Here is a 22513-nt window from a genome sequence, read left to right on the forward strand (position 1 = left end):
AACTGCTCATTAACCTTCTCCAGAAGTGGATCCCTGTCTGTGTCTGCCAGGCAGTTAGTGTATTGATTTCCTATGATGTGATTCAAAACAGAGCTCTACATATTGTGCAAGCGCCACCAGAGAAAAGCTCCAGTCAGGGCTTCTCCTCCACCTTATTATCCCACACCCTGCTGCTCAGTACAGCCACAGATATGATGTTGTGTTGCTTTTTTATGTGTAACAGATTCATTATTTAAGACACATGGAGCTCCTTGCTTATACCTGTGCAAAATCAAAATATTTAACCAAAGTTTGATTAATGACATACGAATCTCCTCCAAGAAAACATTAGCATTAGCACATCAGGTATTCTGGATAAAACTCTTCATGAATTTAAACCAGATGCCAGTATTATTGCCATAATATTCAAATGGAAAAACTATTTTGGGTTTGGCTACGTTGGTATTGTGTTGCTTGAGGTAGATAAATTGAGAGAGGAGAGGAGAGGAAAAACACTTTATTCACATTTTGTATATTTAGAGGTACTTCAAATAAAGTGCGTTTTTTTATCTTTCTGAAAAACCCTTTATATTGTAATAAAGTGCTGTGTGAATTTATTTAAAAACAACATAAAACTAATTCTCTCGAGTAAAAATGTGTGCAAAATGGAGAGAAGAGGAGATCAGAGAAGAGAAGAATTACCAGATAATGAGGATGTGTACTCGTCTTCATCGTCGTCATCATCCAGAGAAAGGACAAGCTGCTCATCAAATACCTTTAAACAAACCAGAAATCACACAGAGGAAGCATGGCTCTTAAGAGAATTCAAGTATTGTTTACTTTGAGTAAACAGAGATACGATCACAGTGAAATGCAAGAACCAGGAGGAACTGAAGAGGCAAATCTATAAACATTTACAGCGACTCACAAATATATATGTGCATGTATACTCACGTTGTCCACCAGCGTGTGCTCCTCCACTCGGAGCTCCGTGCTGATGCCTGGGCAAAATACAAATGTTTAGCCAGAAGTTGATTCACGACAGGCTACAGCTCTCCTCCCGAGAAGAAATGTGCACATGGCACGGCATCAGCTCCTCTGGATGTGTCTTCACTTTCCAGGAATTAAAAAATGTTTTGTGAGATGTTGGAACAGAGCACACACTCCCCCCCCGTGAGGTTGTTATTGGGAGAGGATTAATGGACTGGGCTGAAGTCGGACAGGGTTAAGGTCAATACTGAGGTACACTTCCTGCTCTGCTTTATGAGTCGATACGGCCACGTGCCATCTCTATGGTTACTAAAAACAGTGACCAGGTAGGAGAGAGCTACCCAGAGTGTGTGTGTGTGTGTGTGTGTGTGTGTGTGTGTGTGTGTGTGTGTGTGTGTGTGTGTGTGTGTGTGTGTGTGTGTGTGTGTGTGTGTGTGTGTGTGTGTATGTGCGTGTGTGTGTGTGTGTGTGTGTGTGTGTGTGTGTGTGTGTGTGTGTGTGTGTGTGTGTGTGACAAGAAGATGCAGCATGTAAGATTTGCAGTGGTGGGTAGTGATGAGTTACATTTACTATGTTACTTGTACTTGAGTAATTTCATTAAACCATCTCAATCGTAAGAGTGGTTGTTTTGCAGAAATACTTTTTTCCCTTACCAACTTCTCCTTCATTTTAGGTATATATATATAACCATGAATAATGTTAATATCCGGTACATGGGACATTTTTCACTGTTTTCGGACATTTTATAGACCAAACAATTGAAAGATTAATCTAGAAAATACAGTCATCAGATTAATTGATGAATAGTTGGTATTTGCAGCCCTAGCTCACACACAATGGCAAGGATTTATTTTTCTCTGGTTTTAAGAGTTTAACAGTCATTACCTGCACATATCTCTCTCTATTTGGCACTTGAATGACACTTACTGTGCACTTCTCATTTGTTTTTATTGAGGATCTGTTTGAAAAAATACAATAAGTTATGTATTACACAGCATCTAATTAAGTTAATCTTTGCTTGAATAGTTTTTAATGGTTGTTATTCTTGCAGATAGTTATTTTTACATGTACTTTTACTTGAGTCAACATAATTATAAAGTAACAATAGTTTTGCTTGAGTACCGTTGTGTTTACTCTACCCACCACTGAAGGTCTTAAAGGATCTTCCTGTGCGGTTAATAGCCAGCCCAAGCATGTCACCAAAGGAAGAGAAAAACAATCTGCCGCTCAAGATTTCTCTGTACTCTCTGAGGAAGAACAAACACACGTGTAGGAGGAGAGTGTGCCTTTTATGGTCTCTTTCAAGAGTGTTTTCTTAGTCTCTTTAGGTTGTGAGTGATGGATGACCATACGGTTTGCTCAACTGAATCTGTGGGGATTGTTTTCCACAAATGCACGCAGACAGAGAGCAAATATCATAAACTGTTTTTGCAAGAAGAAAACACTGTCATGGCGTATTACTTGGTTATTGGTTGATTCTTTTATTTTATCAGAATCAAATAATAATTTAGTGTTGATAATAAAACAAGACGTCTGGGAAAATGTACCAAAGCCTAAGCACACGTCTTCAAATGATTTGTCCGACCGAAAACAGTTAAAAATCCAAACACCGTCAGCATTTAGAAGCTGCTTCATAAATGAGTTAAAATACTAATTTGTTTTTCAAATCAGTTGTATGTAAATTAAAGTAATGACTTATATTTTCAGCACTACACACAACTACATCATTGAGTCTAATGTCACTGTGGACTTTGACTGTGTTCAGGTGTACGTGTCTGGCTGTGTCCGGGGCGTTTGTTTTTCAGAGCTCGTGTTACACAGTTAACATAATGACAGCTAACGTGTGGCACATAAAGGAGAACAAACACAAAGCAGGTATCTGGATTGTGCTCACCTGTCCCTCATGTCAGATGATCACAGGCTGACACTTGATTAAATGTTCTTGCTTTAAATTAGTGTTATTGTGTACATATTCAATGTACTTTTTGTCTAAAAGTAGAAATTCTTAAAGTAGCATTGTACTTTGGATGCAGGTAGGATATGGTGAAAAGCATCTTGTGACAAACAGTCCTTAATAACCTGATTTTCAGATGAATGCAAATAAATCTAGAGTTAATAACTGTAAACGGGAATGTTATACTTTATACAGCACAGAGTTAGATTTAAATAAGCCACTTTACCTTCATCACTAGGAAGGAATTCCTTTTTGCCCGTCTTGTCTACCTCACTGTCAGCTTTGAGCATGTTGATCTGGAAAAAAAACAGATATGTTAACAAAATTGAACAGAAAAATATACCCAAACAAATCTCCAAAAACAGCAAAAAAAGAATACAAGACATACTGTAATGGGATCACACTAGCTGCAGCGCTAAATCCCACCTGATGCGTAAAGAGGGGGAGGCTATCGAGGTCACAAAACATGTCCACAGAAATACACGCCAACCGAAACACCACGTTGTTCGAAACAAGGCCATCTTTGAACTTTACCTTCATTTTGATTTCAACTACACATGTAAATGGTTGCGACGCAATCTTGTTACAAAACTGTCCACAGACACCAACTGAACCGCACAAACACAGAATCACATAGAGAAAACAATACCAGAGTCACTGCAGCCGCTTGTTGACTGGAAGTTGTACAAGTTGTACTATCAATGTGGACCTGTGTGTCCTTTCATATCACCGCTCATGCCCTCTGATTTATTATGCATTGTTGTGTTCACCGTTACCTGCTCAACTCTTATCAACATGTCTGACTGTATATTAAAGGGTGTGGGAGTCAAGGGCTTTCTGTTTACACAAGCCTGAACAAAACCTGTGCAAACGGCCTTATCTCGACAGCAACACACATAACATCATCAACAGAGACCCATGGGAATATTTATCAGCCCTTTCTGTTCTATATTGTGCATTAGATAGGAATACAATAAGGACGTTAAATAAAGGTGTTCCTGGTTGTTTGCTCTCACCCGTTTGAGGATGCTGTGGTCTGCCAGTTTGTCTCGGAGGGTGATGATGGCGTCCTGAGGGGGGGGGGTGGATGTACGTCTCACAGTCAGGGTCAGGGAGTCGGTCGCGGGACAAAACCTCAGCATGAAGGAGCTGTCGGCCCACACACAACACACACCTGGAGCAGGGCCGCCTGCAGGAGGACTGAGGAGGAGAGAGCAAGACGACAGAAAGTGAGGTAAAGTTCATTTACTGAGAACAGAAAGGAGCCTTCCCTATGATTCAGCCTTATCAGAAGTCTTGATTATTCAATTTGTAAAAAGGAGTAGCCTTACGCTGCAAGCACCCTGAACATGGCATGCTGTCCGTCCCTCTGAGCCAGCTGCAGGGGGGTGTCTCCCTCCTGATTGGGTAAGGTCAACGCCCTCTGACCTCTCGGTTGGTGGATTAAGAAACGGGAGAGATGGACTAAACCCAAACGCACTGCGAGGTGAAGGAGGGTCTCTTTGGGATGGAGATCGGCAGCTGGAAAAAGGGACAAAAATGAAAAGGGAGTCTGGCAAAGATATAACGTTAACTGCTGTTTTTCCTGAAATGTTTGGAGGAATCAAGATATATTGCATTAGTATTTTGGGATTGGTTAAGTGAGGTTGTTGCCATGTGTTAAATACTATTATGCTTAATATTACATACTATATTAAGCTTCAAAAGTATACTGTACAGCTTGTTTAGTGGGAATACTGATACAACATTCCAACTATCTGTTATTCGACGCACGAAATTATTTATTATTCCGCCGGGTTATTTTGCACCTCTTCTTCTCCCACATTCCACATTGCAGAAACTCCGTTCAAACATCAAAACGTTCAGCTAGGTCGGGAATCGATGGCTATAACTTTTCTCATTCCAGAGATACATCCCATAATTCATCACATTTTTAACATTGAAGTCAATGGAGAAACTCTTCAGACTTGAAAGATCTTCATGCGACTTCAACTGCTAACTGTTCCTTCATACTTTCACTCAGAAACCTCATTCCAACTTTAAAATGTCTTTCTGACATTATTCATGTTAAACAACTTTTAAATCTGATTCTAGAAATATTAAACATTGTTCAGACCTTGGTAAAGAGGCCTTCTTCCGATTTTAGAGTGCGTGATGTCACAGCTAGAGTGGAGGACAGATTTAATTTTGCCTTCATATTTTCTTTTAAACCTGCCATAATTCCCAAACCCTACATTCCTGAGACATAATTTTTCATGAGAAACGTAGGAAAACATCTCGTAGCTTGAACAATTAAAAATAATTAAGCAAAATAATTAAACAAAATGCCTCTTGAGGGCATGAAGTGACAAAAACTTTCAACATGTCTCCATTAAACCCCATTGTAAGTTCAGACTCATATTTCCCCACCACAGCAGCCGCACACCTTTAGTTAATCTGCCAAAAAGGCCACATTATTAACCAGAAAGTACACAAAAAGTACATTTCAGATGCTCAAGTTCCTTGACATGCTTCACGCTTTGAAATTTCACTGATATCTGTTACGATTCTTCAACAAAACGTTCACATGTAAGAGGTTTATCTCTCATTCAGAACAATGCAAATGCTCTCCTCTCACTGATTACTGCACATCACCATGGAAACCTTTGATCTCTGGACACGTCGTTAGCTCAAATATAAACACCTGTGTCATGGAACACGATGATGTCATAACTCCAACTGACATGCTCAGAGCAGCAGACTTCAGATAATGGTTAACACAGCTCTACATCAAATCTGATGTTATGTAATGTGGTGTTACTATGGCAACGCATCCCTCGCCATAAAACAGCACCAGACTTCAGATAATGGTTAATGGTCCGGCCCTCAACAGCTCTATGTCAATTATGGGGTGTCATCATATGCCGTTTCCATGTAAACGCATCCCTCGCCATGAAACACGATGTCGCTGTAACTCCAATGGACACGGTCCGATCGTCCCCAAACTTCGCTTGTATATCACCGGTCCATGCCTCAACAGCTCTACGCCAAATCTGAGATCTCGCCAAAAAACACGATGTTATCGTAACTGATATGAAAATGGTCAAAACACCACCAGACTTCAGATGACAGTTAATGGTCCAGCCCTCAACATGTCTATGTGCCATTAGTGAGTTTTCCTCAAAAGCTGTTGCCCTTGCAATAAAACACGATATTGCTATAACTCCTATGAAAATTGTCAAAAAGTGCTAAAACTTCACGTGTGCTAACAGTCCAGCCGGGAAGACATCTACGGGACAGTTTTGAGATTTATTCAAATGCCGTTGCCATGGCAACACAATGCTCGCCATGAAACACGGTTTTCTCATAACTTCAGTGAAAATGCTCCAAACAGCCCAAAACTTCACAGGTTTGGTAACGATGCAGCCATCAACATATCTAAGCGTATTATGCGGTGTCATCAAATACCGTTGGCATGGCGACAGATCATTCGCCATCAAGTTAGTTCAATAGTTTGCACTTCAAATATTCTGCTGCTTTTCCAAGCTTTTTTACTTTATTTTCTTCTCTTATCACACATTCAAGCCCCCAGTGTTCATGTATCATTTCAATCTAAATTCTTCACTGTCTTCTTACACATTACATTTCAGCATAGCAATTCAGCGTCAGCTTTTCAGCATAAAGCATTCCCACTAGCAATTTCTTCAGGAATTGCATTCTCTAGTTGTTTATGTTATGCATTTACGTAAAAAAGAAAAAAAAACTTCTTGGTTGATATATCATTTTCGGAAACCCCTGAACATCAGTATCAGATTATTTGACTACTCTATTAGTAGAGAAAAATATAAGCCACGTATTTGGATAATCTGTCATCGGAAATGCTGAGTTCAGATTCTCAGATATAGAGATATCCTGCTGTTATCGGTTTTATATCATATCAAACTACATTTCTTCACCTTAGCCTTTGAGAACCTGAGATGGACGTTTTTTTTTTTTTTTTTTTACAATTTCCTGACATTTTATAGAACAAAATATTCATCGAAAAAGAAAAAATGTTTTAGTTGCAGTCCTCATCGATATCACTATTGGCTTTAGAAATCCAATATCAGTCAGGCTCACTGTGGTTTACACAGTGAGCCTGACTGATATTGGATTTAAATAAATAAAGTAAGACTTTTCCTCCAACCCTCAGATTGATCAAGGCGTGGTTTTGTACACACGCTTTCTCCACTGTGCTCAGATGTACAGATATTCTGCTGCATATGTACGGCATGTATGGCATTCAGTGTTTCCCCTAGGTTTACTGCCTTGGCAGGATGCTGCTGGAAAAAAAAAATTTGAATTTCTTTTTTTTATTGATAAAGGCTTGAGGTTAAAAAATAATAATAAACGAATTTGAAACTGGGGGGGGACACAAACAGGCAGACAGCAGAGCTCGGGGCAATAATGCAGATTTGTTTGACTTTTTTACACCTTGTTGTTCTCCTCCGCTCTTGTCTCTGATTGCGAGTGTGTGCATTCGTGTGTGTGTGTGTATTCGCGTGTGTGTGTGTGTGTGTGTGTGTGTGTGTGTGTGTGTGTGGGGGGAGGGGGGGGGGGGGGAGCGGAGAGGAGCCCCGCCCTTCAGAAACAGAGCGGAGGGAGAATGTGAATACGCAAAGCAGTGGACACTGAAACATGCACATACATTGGATAAATAACATAGGCGTTTAGTTTATTTAATAAAAGAGCACATGTTCAATGTGAAAAGTGACCGTAGATAGATTACTTCAGTTGCAATTTGGTGCTAAATATATATATTTTTTTAATTAAATTTTTTTTTAAAAAGACAATGGTAGGGGCAACACTGGCATTAATAAAGCGTACAGATGGAGGAATGAACTCTGGGTCACGCAAAGTCTGTAGTATATCGATAATATATTATCTAGAAAAACTGGATATTTCACTGAGCCAACACCTGCTGTGAAACAACCGATCCTGCCTCCTGTCACGTGTGCAACGGAGTATAATGATGCATAAACACAAAGGATACAGGTGTATAAACAGCCCTCACTCACTCTGAATGACTCTTTAACATGAAAGTGCTGATATCATGCTGCAGCAGGGAGGCAACCGCTTCTGATGATCACTGCTCAGCACAAATCCTCCATATACACCCTTTTTGTTTTGTAAGCACGGGATGAAAGACAGCTTTAGAGTCGACTCAAGGTATTTTATCTGTACGCCTTCCCTGTAAGTGCGGGTAAGAGCTGAAGGTTGCCATGGTGCCTTTTTTCCCCACCCAGAAGAAATGTGCAGAATAATTTAACTCTTATTTTCTCTGTTTTCAATGTGTTGCCGGGAACCCCGGGGGGAACTGAAACTCCCCGTCACCTCCACAATGGCGCCGTTAATTGTGACCCAGTTTCACCCAACTGAGAGGAGTGAACACTGATCATGCTCTCCATGCAAAGTTCAACAAACAAGAATGTCATTGTCGAACACACCAGTAAATAGTGCCCAGAGGGACTATGGGCCGACAGCTACTTTGCATTTGCAGCCTGCCCATGTTTTGCATGTGCAATGGCTTTTTCTAAGCAAGCCATGTGCAAATACCATACTGCTGTTTAAAGGTGGGGGTAGGTAATTCACTTTTTTGTTATATTCCATGGAATGCTCTTAACATCCCGATAGCAATGAATATATTAAATGCTTTAACAATAAATCCATAACAAAATGTCATCTGTGGAAGCCGTAGCGCTGTAAAAAGCACGACCAATCATCTGAGCCGGCTCGGCTAAAAGTAACTGGATGGCCTACCTGCCTGTCAGCCTTCCATCTCGTGCACAAACTTATCTCGTGCCCTCATTGGTCATGTGCGCGTTTGTGTGTGTTGGAGGAGGGGCTCTGTAAGGAAGTCTGAAGGAAGGGGCAGATTTTTTCGGCTGCGTACTTTCAAATTCTAGCGCACTCGAGCTGGTTTCTCCATTCTTACCTACCCTACCTTTAATGAAAGGACAGCCTACGACTGTATGAGGCCTTTTAACCAGGCTATATACTGGAATTGTAAGAAGGCAATTAGCTGTATTAGCCAATTATACCTTTCGATAACAGGTCATGTCATCTCTTAAAATGCACCCATGTTAAATCAATACCTTTTTTTGTGTAAGGCCCTCAGTTTGTTAAAAAAAATGCTTTGTAATAATGAACCATTATAAATAACTAATTCTGAGGCCTTTATGCAAGAAAGCACTCTGACACAGCAGTGGTGTTGAGCAGTGGGAGTGCAGTGCAGAGGAGGATTGTGGGAGTGGATTTAACGGACACAGAGGTCTGCAAGACAACTCTAATCTGGCTGAGGAGGAATAATGGCAGTAATTGCTCCGTGTTCTTCAGAGCACACTGGCCAGCTGGCTGGTCCTGCACATCATGTGATGAAGATGGTGGGTTTCTAAAACCTCTGAGCACTAAGAACAGCACTGCGGTGACCTAAAGGCATTATGTTGTTTGTTTGTTAGGGTTCATTCACACAAATTGTAAAAATAAAAACGTCAACTATATCCGGCTATGTAGATACGGTGATTTGATTTGATTTGATTTGATGTTTCCACGTTATGAGGAGTATAAAGTTGTACAAAGTTTTGGGGAAATGTTTAAGATCTGTCTTCATTATCTCTTACTTTTCCTAGGTATATATATGTTAAAAGTATTTCTGCAATTATAATTGGACTACCCTACTTCATAGCTCGATAAATGAGCTTGCTAGTTCAGCATCTAAATTGTATAATTTAGAGAAATAGTTTACCATTTGCACTTTTGATCATTTTAAGATCAAAATGGCTATAAACATTACACATGAAATAATGTGTGTGTAAATAAAAGGTAACTAGTTTGAGAAACACTATGAAGATATATTTTCATTATTAATAAAAAACATTTCAATATGGGTCATTTTTTATCCACTTTTGGAAGAGTGTAGATCTAATTGAACTATGCATCTATAGGTTTAAAAAAAAGTCTCCTTTAGTCTGGATACATAACAGATTTGACCTCAAACCCTATGCAAGTGAGACAAGAACTGTGGCTGGATACCACAGGAGTTAAGTGACAAAATATGTGTTTCTGAACCTGTGTGAACCAGCCTTTAGGAACACCTCCAGGATGTGCATCCCAGCAACAATAGAACAAAACAAAGAAAAAAAACCTCCTTTGGCAGTTGAATAGTTGGTAATCCTCATACTGTATCTGCTGACCAGAGGGGATTCCCTGATATATGATCTCTGCAAATGACCCAGGAAGAGGCACAGCACCAACCAGGATGTGAGTGGATGTGTGGCTCAACTTACTTTAATCTTCTGAGCATGAAATAAATCCACATGTATATACCCTTGCTTTCTTTCATACACTAAAATATGCAGACCCAATTCTGCTTTAGAAGGCATTAAAACCTGAAAGGAGTACAACAGTGGCTCGTACTGGCTACAACAATGACCTCTGGCAAATAAAACCCACAAGATCGCAGCTTGTTACTTACACTCTCATCTCCTGTTTCATTACCTTCTCTCGGCTCACTGTCAGTGTTTTTCCACTGCTGAGGGTAATCCATGTTGGCCAGAGCCTGTGTGATCTTCTCGTCCAGCTGCCTGAGACCAGCTTCATCAGCTGAACTTTGCCCGAGTCGCATATCCTCCTGATCGCTGTCTGACCCCAGAGCGAAGGGCTCCTCGTCAGCTGCCTGCGTGGAAAACCTCTTCAGGACCTCTAGGTAGCTGTGAGGGCCGAGCTGCTCCCTGTTTGCACTCAGGTACTCTGCAGCCTGCTGGGCAACATCCCTGATGTATCCAAGAGAAGCTTCACCTTCACATGGGTTGACTTGGTCCTCTGCGTAAAAGTAGGGTGTCACAGAGGCAACCTCCACAAGGGCATGGCCTGTGGAAGATAGAAAGAATCATGATAAGGGGGTAGATAATGACAAGGCCAAAAAGTGAAAACTAAATGTTTGATTGAAGGACATACCGGGAACTGTGTAGCAAAGGCTCTGCCCATCATCTCCTCTTTTTGCTGCAGTCACATGTGTGAGATCAGAGCCTTGCACAACAATGTAAAACTCTGCATTTTCAGGAGCGTTCGCCTGAAACCTTACATGGGCCTCCACTTGTCCCTGCAATGAGAAAAAGAAAATCCAACTATTTAATTGCTTTTACAACTTAAAAAGGGGCCCTATTATGCTTTTGGGTTTTTTTCCTTTCTTGTAGTATGTTATATTGGTTTTTGTGCATGTAAATGGTCTGCAAAGGCTTTAATACCAAAGTTGTCTCCAGGGGGAGTTTTCTCTCCCACACACCCCCCCCCCCCCTGCTTGAAACACCTCCATTGGACTCCTTTGTTTACTTCCTGAACATAGTGACATCACTATGTAACACTCGTGCTTCTATTGGCTAGCGCTCCAACACATTATAGGACATATAAATGTCCCACCCCTTAGCCTAAGCAGTTTACCAATCACAATAGAGCCGGCCAGCTGACCAATCAGAGCAGACCGGGCTCTCCTTTCAGGCATGTCAGTAAAAGCACAAATTGAGCGTAATAGGGCCCCTATAGTGTAAAAGGCCTTTCATAAACTGCTCTCTCTAGAGGAAAAATGTATTTTCTTATCAACCTCTGACACAACATAGAAGGAGCAAATATGGGGCAGCCACCAAAAAAGGAAGAAAGAGAGACACAAGTCATTTTCCCACAATAGGAGTGAACGGCATCCTTAAAATGAGGTTCATGACTTCTGTAACATCAGTGACCTTGTTATTTTTACTGAGCTCATCTGAACTCTGCTTTGACCAGCATCACTCCCAAAACACCCACAAGTCATTTCCTCGAAAAAGATTTTAGAGGGGAAGATCAACACAGACCAACTGAATTTCCTCTCTTAGTGTTCTCTCCATCACCCACATTATTCACTGATATGAAGTGCCTCTTAGTCACTGACAGAGCAAAGTGAATGTCAATAAGATTACCAAACAGGAAGAACGCAATATTCACTTCACTACCCAGTGTTATTTTTCCCTCCAGAGCCGACCTTTTCAAGAGGGTATCACTGAAGTTCAAGAGGGATCACATACTTGGAGTTCAATGCTTGTGCACTATCCTTATCATCTGTTTTTCTTGTCCTCAGTTTAGGGTTTAATCTATTGATTTATTGGACCATCCTTCATTTGTCCTTATTCTTAATACTTTAGGCTAAGGCATTCATTATGCTTAAATGTATTTAACAGGGCCTACATCAACCAGGAATATTTTGTTCTCAAGCCAACAGCATTTGTTGCTTCGTAACTGACTCTTAATTCTTGTAACATTTCAGAGTGAGGACAGCTAAATAAAAGGGACTGAAGCATAAACAGCTGATAATTACAGCTTTGAGTGTGGGTGGATTAAATATAATCATCATTATATTTTGAAACATGAAGAGTCTTGAGTGGTTGTGAGGCTGTTGGGCACAGCCATGCTTAAAGCTAACGTCAGGACGCTAACATGCAGGGCTAGCTTAAATGCTCATTTATAGCAGGAATAATGTTTACTATGTTTGGTCTGATAATAAGCTATCATTTGCTAATTAGCACAAAATAAAATATAGATGAGTACTGATGGGATTGTGAATATTTTTGCCGGTATAATTGTACTTGATAGTAAGCTGCCTGCTAATGGACACAGATACAGGCCTAATTTTCAAAATGCCTTTTGTTAACACCATTACTGTACAGGGGAAAGATTTCACTGCACAATCTCATAGAGACCATCTTCCATCTTCACCCTGACTAACCAAACAATCATATCAAAAGTCTATGTTTTAGTTTGGGCCTTTCAAACTTAGGTCACTCTCCTTTTTATTTGCCTTAACCCAAACATCTGGGAGCTTTCCAGAGTTTGTTCTGGAGTCCGGTCGGCGGTGATTCAGAGGTAGAAATGAAACTGACCTCCTGTGTTGGCAGGCTGTTAGTTTAGACTGATAAAAGAGGTCTGACTCAGCCTCCAGTTTCTCAGCTTGCTGCGTGCACTTTGTGGTTAGTAGCACTACCACCACTTAGCAACCACTTTACACTGTTAAGGATATCGCTGATAATTATTCCAGCAAACTAAAAGATAAGATGTCGGCCTAAGGTTTGTGCAACCTTTTTGATTTCTTACAAGGCTAGCAAGACACAAGGCTCAAATAGAATTTCATTACATATATTAAATAACCATCACATTTGTGTCCTGTACCCATTACAAGTAATATTATAAAATATCCCAGGAGATTTATCAATTGTCTATGTCCACTGCTTTATGTTTTGGAAAATTGTCTTCCAGTTAGTAGATTTAAATGCGTTGAAAAACACAGAAACATGTGTATGTTTATTTTTGTATATCTTTTGTTTTTGTTTCCACCCCTACAATGAGGCTGAAGTTTCAACTTTATTGTCCCAACCATCTGCAGCAGCCTCAGACGATATTGTTCACACAGGTACAATCTGATCAGACAGAGTTTGCTTGATCCTAACTTCATCTCCTGTGCCTTGGGGAAAAGGGAAGGAGGAAGGCTGGTGATAATAAAAACGACTGATGTGATATGCCCTTTGCTGTGGGGCTTGATCATGAGCTGATCCAGTAACAATGAAATATTCAACAACTTGTAGTTTCACCTCATGCCTCTCATATGGGCAGTTCTCAGGTCAGATGTAATGTGTAAATTATGGAACATGAGGAGGTCTATCGCATATGCAATAGGAGCTTGATAACAATCTGAAAAGGCAATCACTTTGTCTGGTGGTAATTCAATAAATATATGTTAATGAGAGTGTTATTTTGTACTTTATTTGTCTTTTACTGTTTAATCTGTCGTATTTATTGTCTGGACGTGTATGCTTTAGTAAGAATATGCAAGATTACCATAATATAACATAATACCTGGTGCATATTAATATTTGTTTTCACTAGAAATCCACCAGTGTTTATAACCCCCATGTTATTGTCCTTTCAGTGGGGAAAAACAAGGTGGGATCTGCTGCCTGTCGTCTCCAGCAGTCATCAGCTTTAGAGCTCTTTGCTGTGATCTCCTGAGTGTAACACGCAGGTGACGTCAGGGGAGCAACAACACTGCAACAACAAAAACAGCTCCAATAACAGGCTGACCTGAGTGAGAAAACAGCCTGACGTCAGAGGTTGTTTTTTTGTTTTAATTATTGGCCATTTTAACAGCATAGTATTTCAGTTTAGAAACGGACACAAATTACGTTATGTCAATGAAATGTGTTGAAATCCCCACACAGTCACTATATATTATTATTTATTTTAACAGTTAGTCTTTGTTCCAACCAGCTGACATCTCAGGTAATGACTTTTCGAATTATAAGAATAATTCAAAGGGAAAATATTTTAAGTATTTCTACGTCACACAGTGCTGAAGTGACACATTAAGTACGTACATCTAAGCTTAAAGAAACTCAATGGACCGGAAGCTGATTGGAGCCTTGAGGGTGACAGCTTTAACTGTACTGCAGGCCTGTTCTCATACTCAGCTGGGACACATACCTCGGATTTAATCTGCTGTGAAAATGAGATACTAATAACTAATCTTCACATCAGAAAGATCTGTCAGTAAAGCTGGCGTGGTGCCGCAAACATTTTTAAGAATAGGACTGCCAAGAACAGACTCAGTAAAAATACTAAGAAGTACCTGGAGTTTGTGCAAGCTGTTACTGACATTAATCATTATTACATGTATTTCAGGTCTGCAATATTAGAGAAAACTGAGAGCACGTCTATTTGTTCAAGTATTTTCTTCTATTATGATTGACTGGCTTCTCAAACATCTAAAGGCAGGGTGAGGTTTTGTTTGTTTGACATGTGAAAAGCATGGCAAACACAACCACCTCAGCACTTAAAGGTGAACAAAATCATAAACCATGACAGAGAGATACCCCCTCGTTCAAAGAGCACTGTGAGATTACTGTCACTATCGGATCATAGTTACGGGCAATTGAATAAATATGGCACAAGAAGGATAGGGCTAATCTGTCTCCATTTTGTGAATATGCAGTTGTGCTGTGTTGAGATAACAGCTGCTGTAAAAGAAGCAAGATTTAAAAGACTGTATTGGAAATAGAAGTAATTTGAGAAAAATGCTAACGTCTACATGCTAGCATGCTGCTGTTAACAGTGCCAAGGTGTTTATGTTTAACAGGTGCAATGTCTTATGGTAATAATCTATGTTTATTGTGTTAGCATGCTAAAATTCACTAATTAGCACTTAACAATACAGCTTAGGGAATGTCATTTATTTGGCAGTGCAAAGTCAGCTAATCGACAGATAAATTAAAGATTTTTTCTAATAAACTTCTCTGCAAAACAATTTACCTGCCAAAAAAACTAAGTTGAGAGACCATGAAGGTTTGAAAAAAATGTAAATCCATCCAATAGTTGTTCAGGAAATGTAGCCTATACCTTGTGGTGGCACTGAAGGAAAAGTCAGGCTATTACTAAAATCAGTAGGAAACATCCTCTGGGGACCATAATTGCCTGTACAAAATTCCAATGTAATCCCTTAGATAGTTATTGAAGTATTTCAGTCTGAAGCAAAATGGTGGACCCACTAACAGTCTGACAATGTAATAGAGCTGTTGGCTAGATGAATTTGTTTTTTGGGATATTTCTCTCTTAAATCTGATGTGAACTTCTCACATTTCAGTGACATGAGTCTTCTTGCAGGGGGATTCATTTTACTCACACATAAGCACATGGACGGACAAAATCACTGCACTGGAGCTCAATAAAACTTCGTCCAAGACAGGAACTCCCACTTCCTGCCTGCAACTCAATGCAGCCATTTATCCATTGATCTGGGGGAACAGTACCTGCTATGGGCCTGACACTATGTTGTATGTATGGTGCACTATAACACTTCACTAAGGGTGTTACAATAACAGCTTTTATAGAACAGCAGTGTGGATTGGCTCGCCTGCACAAAGCCTGGCATTGAAATCTGGATCTCATTCAGCAGTGAGAGTTTGTGCTGTTGAGCTGTGACCTTAGAGGGTGGAGACGCCACTTCCTCCTAATGGAGAGGTGTATGCGAGAGTGGTAGAGCCCATAATGATTCACATGCCTAGGTTTTTAGACTGGACCTTAATCAGCCTCTATGAGCGAGGGAAGGCAAAGGTTTTGGAGCGAGCCCCCCCCCCCCCCAACCACTTAATCCTCTGAAACTGGTGACACAGCAAAACAAGCAGACACTCTGCTTACCAAAAATCTGGCAACGCTTCAGTGAATGGCCCACCCAGACTTCCACACACACACACAGGAGAATAAGGGCAAGAGAGTGAGAGAAATGGAGGTTTGACGAGTAATAGAAAGACAGATGGAAGAAATGAAAGTACCACAAAGAAACAGAGTTATATTATGTCAAACAATAATCCAAACACACCTGCATACTGTGCACCCTGACCAGTGTTTTCAAATGGAAAATGTGTATTTATTCAATTAACACACTGGTCGGTGCACTCCTTCCAGGAAAACCCACTAAAAATAGGGGATATTCTTTCCCTTGTTCACTACGAAGCGTAGAGGGCCTTGTCATTCGGTGAGCAGGCTGTGTAAGGCCTGGCTTCCCCGGGGACTGAAACCCTCCTGGCTTAAGTTTCATCTGCGACACAAGGCTTGCTAGTCAACCCCAGCACAGAGGGGGAGTCAGGACTGAGAGAGAGGCAGGAGGAAAAAACTAGAGTGCTCTAATTCTGGTGGGAAAACACAGAGTGGGGTCTAAATATGGCAGACTGCTATTCAGAGTTCATGTACTCACTCAACCACACCCTAAAAATATCCAAATTGACCACCAACACATCAGACACTTACAGAATGGAGCAAAAATATATGAGCACTTACATATAGAGGCACCTCTCTTCTGTTCACGTCCATTTTAACTCCATCCGCCAGATGCCTAGGGAGGAAATAGTCATGTTACTGCAACGTCAGGATAAGAAAAAACGAACCATTCAAAGTTAATAAATCATGACATTTATTTTATTGAAATTGTTTGTTATTCATTCAAGGAAAGGAAAAATGTGTGCTGCAGAAAGTAAGTAAAACCAAGTGAGCACTTATCATGTTTATAAAACAGTAAATTAATCTGAGGGCATTTTCTGGTGAACAATGTGTACTATATATGTACTATATATATTATATATGATCCTCTTCTTAAAGAGGACATATTATGCTCATTTTCAGGTTCATATTTTGATGTTACAGAATTTTTTTACAATATAGGCGTTTCAGAAAGGGGCGGAGTGTCGTGAACTTTGTGATTTAGCCAGACAATCACTAAACTAGGACAAAATAGGGCCCCTTTAAAGCCTTTAGGTGATTGGTTTAACCTGTACGGGAGAAGCTACAATAACAACAGTGTCACACTCATGCAGGATGCAGCAGTGGAGGAAAAAAAAGTAAGTGTATGGTCAGCACACACCAGACCCGCTGTGACTTCACTCTCAGCTTGAATAGTGCATGACTTCAAAGCTGCACAGTGGTGTCAGCTCTGCAGGCTGCACTGTGTCTAGACACTCATTAGCATGAGCTGGTGCCGCTCAGACAAGCCAAAACTGTTTTAATTCTGCAGCTCAGTAGTCATCAGAATCTGTAGTCATCACTTTTTCAAATTTTTCGGCCAAAGCAACTGTTATGCGAGCAATGCTAGATGAAAACGATGTTCCACCATGGTGTTACCTTGTTCAGAGATAGGCAGAGATAATGTCAAAACATTGAAAACAATCAAGTACCTATTTCAAGACTTTTCCCAATATTATCAATACAACCCCTTATTCAACATATTATGAAATACAATAAAATATCCCACGATTTTTCATTTTGACACTTGGTGTATACACTTTAAATGTGTCTAAAGTACAATAACCTAAAATCCTCTGAACCTCGGTTGAACTGAAGGTTACTTCATTAAAAAAACTATAGTGACACAGAAGACACAGTATCCATGGTAAGTAAAGTCACTTTAAACTAACTGGTGTCCTTAGGGTGTACCTAACAATAATATCACTATCCCTCTGATATTGTATCTTATCAATAGAAGTGAATGCCACAGGCCTGGGCGTCTATCTCCTGCTTTTAATCCTGCTCATATCAATGGGGCTAAATGATTGTAATTCGGAACTAGATAGGGTTTACGTTTCATATTATAGAATACACATTGTCGGTTGGCAGGTTGCGCCCTATACCATCAACAATATTCTGGTATGCTAGTGTTTATGCAAGGTTTAAAGACATAAGCTGATTCAACACATAAAAAAAGGATCAAGATCCATCTTGATTTAACCTTCTTGAGCTCAATAACACACTCTGAATCATCTATTAGTCAAAATAACCATGTGATCAGGTAGCCAAAGAACAGGAGGAACACACAGAGATAAAGAATCTCCAATCCTGATGTCCAGTTTTTCTCGTCTGCGCAGAATTTGTGTCAGTCATTGTCCTGAGGCCGTCTTCAGCCTCTGACATGTTCAATGTGCTGAATAAGAAACCTGACCTGGCTGGTGGCCACACACTCCAGGACAGAGCGTGAGAAAAGAGATTACACATAACAAGAGAACGAACACTGTCACAACGCATTTGGGAAACTCATTTAGACATCTTTATATGTGATGCAAATATTTTCAGACGTGAGCAAGCTGATCCTGTTGTCCCGTAAAAAGAATTCAGGGGATGCATGATTGAATAATTCAATTCCTCTCACATGACAAGCTGCAATCTGTTATAGGCTGTATGAATAGGTGCACTTTTCTGCTTTCAGCCTTTAGGTAGGCTACTACACTTTAATGTGGTACATGTTATCATTTGGTATATGGACTCACTGAGTAATGTCACAGTAGCTTTTTGTGATTAAAAAAAAGATGTTGAAACTTTTTTTCAGACCATATTTTGGCATATATTAAAACAAATGGATATAAGGTAAACAATGAAAAACAGAAACTTTTTTTGTAAATAACCTAAATGCTAAGCCACTGCATGGACAGGTCGACTATCCCAGAAAGAAGTGAAAACAGGATTTAGATAAATAGCCCACACATTATCAGCACTCTAACATATCCTTCAGGAACAATGACTCTACTGCTTTCACCGGGGAGTGAAACTCCAGCACACAGTCAAATACAGCCAGTAAATGCATCAAAGCAATAATAAAACAGACTGCAAGACCACAACATGGACAAAGAGTCAGGAACAGTGAGGCATTGAACTCACCACGTTGTTTTTACGGTTTACCTATGAACGCACTAACATTTGATAGTTTATAGTCGAAGTCAACTTGTGCAAAATTGAAAAACCATCATAATATCAAAGCGCAGTTGTTGATGTAAAACTATTTTACGCAGATTTTGTCAGCTGAAGATGAATCATTACCTGCTGTCGTCTCTTCTCAGCCCTCGGTGCGATCCGTAGAGAACTCAAATCGCGCAACTTTCTATATAAGTTGTTTTTCTGTTTGGTTATTTGCTTAATAAGCACCTTTCGCACCCTTATTCCGCATTACGGTTTGCTCCAGCTTTCTCCGTCCCTTCTCTTCAGTCTGTTGGCAGTTTGTTTGCAGGTGTCGCAGAGTTGTGTGAGGCTGTCCTGTGGTCCCGCCCCCCCCACACACACCGGGCTGCAGGACTGAAGTCTGTCAGGGGGCACAAACGTTCCTATAAGCGTTATATGTGTTTATTTGTGTCCCCTTACATGCTATGTCTACTATATAGACTGAGTTTAAAGCGACATTTCATACTTTATTATGATATGTTTATCATGCTGTGCACGGGTCAGTTGTAATTTCAATTTCCTCCAATCAGAGATGAGTTTGAGTGACGTCACTTTCACCTATGTTCATTTGTTCGCCCTCTGTACTGGATCGGATCCTACACAAATACTGTCACTTTTTTTGCAGTTGTGGAAATGTACTAGGTGAACTACATTTACTCAAGCATTGAAAAATTAAAAATAGGTTCTTATTTCGTATATTTATATTTCATACAAGGTAAAGCCTACAGTACATACTTTCTTACTAGGACTGATTTGACCAGTAGTTTGTGTTTGTGGTGGTTAGCATTAGCATTTACATATAGGCTACCTTTTTACTGATTGAATCACTTAAATGTAAATGTCACTGTGGTACTAAGCAGGGAAATTGAGAAGCATTAATCACATTCATCACCAATTATTCTGGGATTATTGTAACCTATAAAATATACAATAGATCTGAGACTATAGATATGTGTCATCATAACTGAAAGTGCTTAATTGAGTAAAGTTTAAAGAGTAGAGTAGAAGAATACCCTGTTTCATATCTGCTCACTTTGCATGACAGTTACTCCTTGTGCTCTTATGTTGGATGGAAATCTCAGAGCAGGTCTCTTTTGGATTGTAATCACAAACAGATATATGACAGCAACAGGAAGAGAGGGGAAGACTTTCCCACCCTTCCTGCTCTCAGATTTATCCCACTGATTTATAATGAGCAACAGATTAAATGTGTAAAATGAGGTCACAGCTGACAACAGTGCTGCCTTACTTTAAGCACAGTCAGCAGTGTGAGATAATTTGACTGTTCCCCCCGCACAGTGTTGTCTTGTTTAATTGGGAGATGAGAGGATTATAGGCCATTTGGGACTGGATCACATCTCTTCATACTTGTAGCACAGCAAGTGACTGGGCTGCCATCTGTTGGCAAAAATAGATCAGCAAATAAAATGTGAATTAAGTAACAATACTGCCATCATGTGGAGGTCTTCCTGATAACATACATAATCTTAAATGTCACTAATGTGACATTTATGTCTTTAAATAAAATACAATATGCACCACAAATTGATGTTCAGAGATGTGAAACATGATCTGGTGTATGTTCTGCTCATCTGGTTTGCAGTGCATGTGATCCAGGTGTCCTGTAGATGGCAGGAGCAGAACACATTGAAATTAATCTCATGATGTCATAAGAAAGCAGCTGAGATCAGAGTTGCATGTGATCTTGGTCTTGAAACCAACGTCCTCATTGCAACTGCAGCTTTGTATTGCCCTTGGTGTCATCACAGCAGTATGCATGGACCCTCATCATTAGGAGACTCAAAGGACAATCAAGTAAACAGTAATAACAAGAGGCAGCAGGGCAACCATATGTATCTATTTTTCCCAGTGCCTGGTGCTGTAATCCCAAGAAAACTGCAATTAGACTGTTTCAATCAGCCCCCTAAAAAGACATTCCACACACAGTCCAATAATAACATCTTAGGGATTGCTGTTTGGTAATTTTACTTGAACAAACACACAAACTGAGCCTCCAAAGCTCTGTTTGACCTCTCAAACACACTAATCATAACAATTCAGACCCTAATTAGAGAGTGAATGATTTTAATTTTGCAACACATACCTAGCATGCAAAGCATGTGTTTCTGAATTTGTCTCTGTTCTTTACTGAAGGAAGATTTCCTTCTTACAGAATTGCCCAATTTCTGTGTTTTTATTTAAAAGTAGGGAAAACAGAGAAGTGACTTGCTAATGTGAACCTCACATAGTAAGTCCAAGATCACTTGAGTTTAACAACATTTACAACATTAACCTCACTTGGGAAAATTGCTGATATAAAGCATCACACAGGAAAGCTATACATACCAAGCAATAATTAAACTTTATATTTAGAACCAATGAATGGGATAAATACTCCAGGGGCTTGAACTTGTTTAGACTGCAATCCTCATCACCAATATACCGTTTTGTAGGCCCAAGACAATCACATACAAATGAAAAAGAAAGAAAGTTATATTTGAATGGATGGATAGGTGGATGGATATAGTTTACACAGAGTGACTGAAGCATGGCAACCCCCTGATCTCCTCACTTCTGACTGCACAACAATAACAACAAAAGGCTAATCCTGTGTTTATGCCTTTCAATGGGGGGATTTGACAGATTATGTGGAAATGTTTGCTGTAACCTCTTAATCAGATTAACATTTCAGGGCTTTGGGTAAAGAACCTCTGCTGGAAGGAACTTGTAATTCTCCATCATTCATTTGGTAAACTGTTCTAAAATAATATTGAACAAGCTCCAAATTGTTCTGCTTTGTTGAAAATGTATTATATAAGCCCTTTCTCCAGAATAAGGTGACCATGAGGGATCTCAGGCCACTAGTTTATTTTAACAAGATAAATGGGACTTTTTACATAGTTGGTCTGCTAGATAAGACTCATAAATACACGATCAAATTCAATAATTAAATCAAGCTATTTAAATAAGTTCAGGTCCCACAATATTTGTCGACATTTCCAAATCATAAGTAATTTAAACTTTATTTTTGTTAAAATGTTTATCATCCTGATCATCTTCCTCCATAGGTTAAAATGCAGTTATATGGCCAAAAAGGTAAAGTAACTAAATAATACACATACTATTCAAAGACTATTTGTCTTGATAAAAATGTTTGTCCACCACCTACCTACTTTTTACACCTTATATTCTTATCTAATCCACCGCATAGGCTGCTCCTGATCACTGTGAATGAAGAAAAAGCTTCTCACTCAGAAAGTGACACACAAGAATATACAAGAAAGAGAAGTCGTTTTGTGT

General features: G+C 39.8%; 1 protein-coding gene across 4 annotated transcripts in view; it reads right to left on the minus strand.

Annotated features, from left to right (window-relative positions):
- arhgef28a (Rho guanine nucleotide exchange factor (GEF) 28a) overlaps nucleotides 1-19526 on the minus strand; it is a 50017-nt gene extending 30491 nt beyond the window's left edge. For all 4 annotated transcript variants that reach the window (XM_034123290.1, XM_034123288.1, XM_034123289.1 and 1 more), the window contains exons 1-9: nucleotides 19316-19526; nucleotides 16793-16847; nucleotides 10898-11042; nucleotides 10439-10810; nucleotides 4255-4444; nucleotides 3940-4123; nucleotides 3150-3219; nucleotides 934-980; nucleotides 682-754 (exon numbers count right to left, since the gene is read on the minus strand). In XM_034123290.1, coding sequence (XP_033979181.1) covers nucleotides 682-754; nucleotides 934-980; nucleotides 3150-3219; nucleotides 3940-4123; nucleotides 4255-4444; nucleotides 10439-10810; nucleotides 10898-11042; nucleotides 16793-16825 — 1114 coding nt within the window. In that variant the 5' untranslated portion in view covers nucleotides 16826-16847; nucleotides 19316-19526. The remainder of the gene's footprint in view (nucleotides 1-681; nucleotides 755-933; nucleotides 981-3149; nucleotides 3220-3939; nucleotides 4124-4254; nucleotides 4445-10438; nucleotides 10811-10897; nucleotides 11043-16792; nucleotides 16848-19315) is intronic.
- Between the last annotated feature and the right edge of the window lie 2987 nt (nucleotides 19527-22513).

Source organism: Trematomus bernacchii, unplaced genomic scaffold (assembly GCF_902827165.1).
Source record: "Trematomus bernacchii unplaced genomic scaffold, fTreBer1.1, whole genome shotgun sequence".
Taxonomy (NCBI): domain Eukaryota; kingdom Metazoa; phylum Chordata; class Actinopteri; order Perciformes; family Nototheniidae; genus Trematomus; species Trematomus bernacchii.